Below are 3,341 nucleotides of genomic sequence, written 5' to 3' on the forward strand. Positions count from 1 at the left end.
GCCCTGGGCACACAGCGGGCACCTCGCCCACAACTCTGGGAGCTTTCCATGTGCTGTGCCCTCCGGGGACCCTCCCTGCTTCCACCCGCCCCTCCTCAGCCCCCGGCCCCAGTCGCAGCCTCAGCTGGGCGGGGCAACCTTGGCCTCTGAGAGATGGAGAGCTCAGAGCCGGGCTGGGGAGGGGCGGGCAGGGGCGGGGCAGCAGCAAAGGAAGTGGGTGCCTAAGCCGGGGTGGGGGGTGGGGGGACAGCAGGGACCCGGAGGGGAGGATGGTCGGAGGCCAGGCTGTGAGCTGCAGGGGAGGGGCTCAGCTGGGTTTCCATGAAGCTGGGACCTTCTGAGCTGTTTGCAATTTCACTTTCCAGAAAATGAAACTGAAGCGGACAGTGGTCACGTGACCGGCGGCTGGGAATAAAGGCAGCGCTTCCTCGACTCCTGCTTCCAGCTCTGCAGGCGCCGGCGGCATGGAGTGTCCTTCCTGCGGCCATGTCTCCAAAGAGGACGCTCCCAAGTTCTGCTGCGAGTGTGGGCGCAGGCTGCCCCCCGCCCCCGGTAAGGCTGGGGGTGCGGTGGAGGAGGGGTGGTCGGCCTGGACCTGCCTCCTTTCCTGGAAGTGGAAACTGAGGCCAGTGGGCAGCCGGCAGCGCGCCTCCGGGGCCACAGGGAAGCCCGCTTGCCAGAAGCACTTCCCCGAGCAGCTCCGCCGCTTCTGCTGGAGGCACCGGTTGCCTCGTTAGAATTCCATCTCCTTTCTCAGGGAGAATGTGAGGCTCCTGCCCCCTTGGGAGTGGAAGTGTGGCTGAGCTCAGGGGATGGGGTGTTGGGAGGACGCTGCATGGAAGTGGGAGCCCAGGCACAGGGCTGGGCGAGGGGTCGCCTGGTGAGGGTGCCTGGCGGCGCCTCGGTGTCATAGCGCGGCAGGTGGGTCCACCTGCTGACTTTCCACTCGGCATCCTGATGCCTCCTCCCCTTGGGCTGTCGCCCGCTCCGTGGGTTCTCATGTCCTGGCAACACCGGGTCAGCCCTCCTGGCCCAGAGCCGTCACCTAGACAGCCGCCTGGGGGCCTCCCCACCCAGTGTCTGAGGAGCCTCTCCATTTCCTGTTTCTGAAGCCCAGCTCCTACCCACCCCCAACCCATCCCTCAGGCCTCCCACCTGCCCTCAGCCCGGCGACCCACTCACCCACCCCTCCAGTGCCTCGGGCCCAACTCCCAGCACCGACCTCCCCGCCTTCCCTCCCGCACACCCCACATCTGTTCCCAGGACCCACTGGCTGCGTGGGCAGAGCCTGCCCAGGTGTTATCTCCTCCCGCCCCCATGCTCCTGCCATGCCTCAGAGTAAAAGCCGCATGTCCTGCCTGAATGCCCCTCCGGTGCCCTCTGACCTCCTCCCCTGCAGCCCCTCCCCGGCCCGATGGCCTCCAGGCCTTCCTGGGACACATGCTGGCTCTGACCCCAGGACCCTGGCTGTTCCTGTGCCTGGACACACCTCCCCTCCCTCCCGCCTTTGCTTCGCTGTCTCCTCCCCAAGCGCCCTACCCACTGGGGCCCGCGCTTCCTCTGTCTCCTCTGTCTGTCCTGTGGCTTCAGGGGAGACTTGCTGTCTTGGCCGCTGCTGTACCCCAGGTCCCTGGCGGTGCCTGGCGCACAGTAGGTGCTCGATAGACAACTGCTGTGGGCCTCAAAGAAGGTCCGTGGGGCCCGTGTATTTTGTAAGCACGCCGCTGTGTGTGCATATGTGTGCACCTGTGTGAATGTGCATGTGTGTGCACCTGTGTGCATGTGCATGTGCATGTGTGTGTGTGCATAGTGGACAGACGCCGCAGTCCCAGGCCTCCCTGTTCTCGCCCAGTGACTTCCAAGGACGCGCCTGCGGGGGGCGGGGCGTTGGTGTCGGGTGCGCAGGTAGCAGACACTGTGCTGGGGCTCCAGGGCCGGGGGAGGGGGGAAGTGGGGGGCGGCGCTTCATGTTGTGCATTTTGTTCTGTTGATTTGCTTCTGGGGCTGACCCCTGGGGAGAAGCTCTGAGGGTCACAGACCAGTGGCCCTAGGTGGTCGGCGAGTGTCCGCTCCCTCCTTGATTCCTCGCTGTCCAGATGCCCGGTCACGGCGTGGCTGAGCGCCTGGGGTCCAAGTGGGATTTCCGCCCGCAGGGCTCCCCACCCCTCGTTCACCAGAATGGGGATGTTGGGACGGCAGGGGCCTCTGGTGCTTCAGAGACTCAACAAAATAGGAGCCAATCCTGCCAGGCCCGTGTGGCTCAGGGGTTGAGCGTCGACCTATGAACCTGGTCACAGTTCGATTCCCGGTCAGGCACGTGCAGGACAATTCACAGGAAGGCAAACAGGTGTTTGCTGGGGCTGCAGAGACGGTGGGACCCGGACAGGACGTGGTGCAGGTCCCGCTGGCTCCCCCCCCCCCCCCCCCGCCTGGACCAGGCCCTCTGTCCAAGTCCCTGTTGCCGGCCCAGGGGGAGGAAAAAGCCCGCCCTGGGTCTTTGGTTCTGAAGGTAATCGGCCTAAAATAATGCTCGGGGCAGAGCCATCCTTGGGGTGAGACCCTGCTCCCTCCAGCGGCCATCCTCCCGGCCAGGCCAGCGGCCACCCCAGGGCCCCCGCGCCCCGGCCCCGGCCCCGCAGGGCACAGCCACACCCTGCAGAGCCCTGGCCTAACCCTCTTCTCCCTCTGAGCACAGAGGCCTTTTGTTTTGTAAACTATTTGTATGTTTTTATTGATTTCAGAGAGGAAGGGAGAGGGAGAGAGAAACATCCATGATGAGAGAGACTCAGTGATCAGCTGCCTCCTGCACGCCCCGCACAGGGGATCAATCCTGTAACCAGGGCGTGTGCCCTGACCAGGAATTGAACCCTGACCTCCTGGTTCATAGGTCAACGCTCAACCAGTGAGCCATGCCCGCCGGGCATCATTGACCTTTTTGCGGGGTGAAAGGGGGGGGTCTCTCCCCTGCTGTCGGGAGTGGCAGGTGCTGGTCCTGGTCAGTCCGTGGGGGCGCACAGTAGGGCCAAACACCTGCGCCTGAAGGATGAGGCCTGCCTGGCTCCGCTGGCCCCTGAGCACCCATCCCTCGGGCCAGGGCTCAGGGCCACAACCCGGGGAACACACAGACTTCCTGTCTGCCGGCTCCTGGTTTCCCACCCCTGGCCCTGCCTCCCTGTTCACAGAATAGAAAGTGAAAGCAAGAGGGAGCGCTGTGGAGGGGGCGGGCATCCTATCCGCCTGCACAGACGCAGACGGGTGGCTGGGACCTGCTAGGACCCTGGGGTCTGGGGGGACGGTGTGGGGAGGGCACATGGAAGGGGAATGTGTGGCAGAGTCTCAGG

General features: G+C 64.9%; 1 protein-coding gene across 1 annotated transcript in view; it reads left to right on the top strand.

Moving 5' to 3' along the window:
• The first annotated feature begins 273 nt into the window (after positions 1-273).
• The window catches only part of LOC102239352 (E3 ubiquitin-protein ligase RNF213), an 8,913-nt gene continuing 5,845 nt past the window's right edge, over positions 274-3,341 (top strand). Inside the window, exon 1 of the mRNA XM_014528382.1 lies at positions 274-552. Coding sequence (XP_014383868.1) covers positions 465-552 — 88 coding nt within the window. The 5' untranslated portion in view covers positions 274-464. The remainder of the gene's footprint in view (positions 553-3,341) is intronic.

The sequence above is a fragment of the Myotis brandtii genome, unplaced genomic scaffold, assembly GCF_000412655.1.
Source record: "Myotis brandtii unplaced genomic scaffold, ASM41265v1 scaffold632, whole genome shotgun sequence".
Lineage (NCBI taxonomy): Eukaryota > Metazoa > Chordata > Mammalia > Chiroptera > Vespertilionidae > Myotis > Myotis brandtii.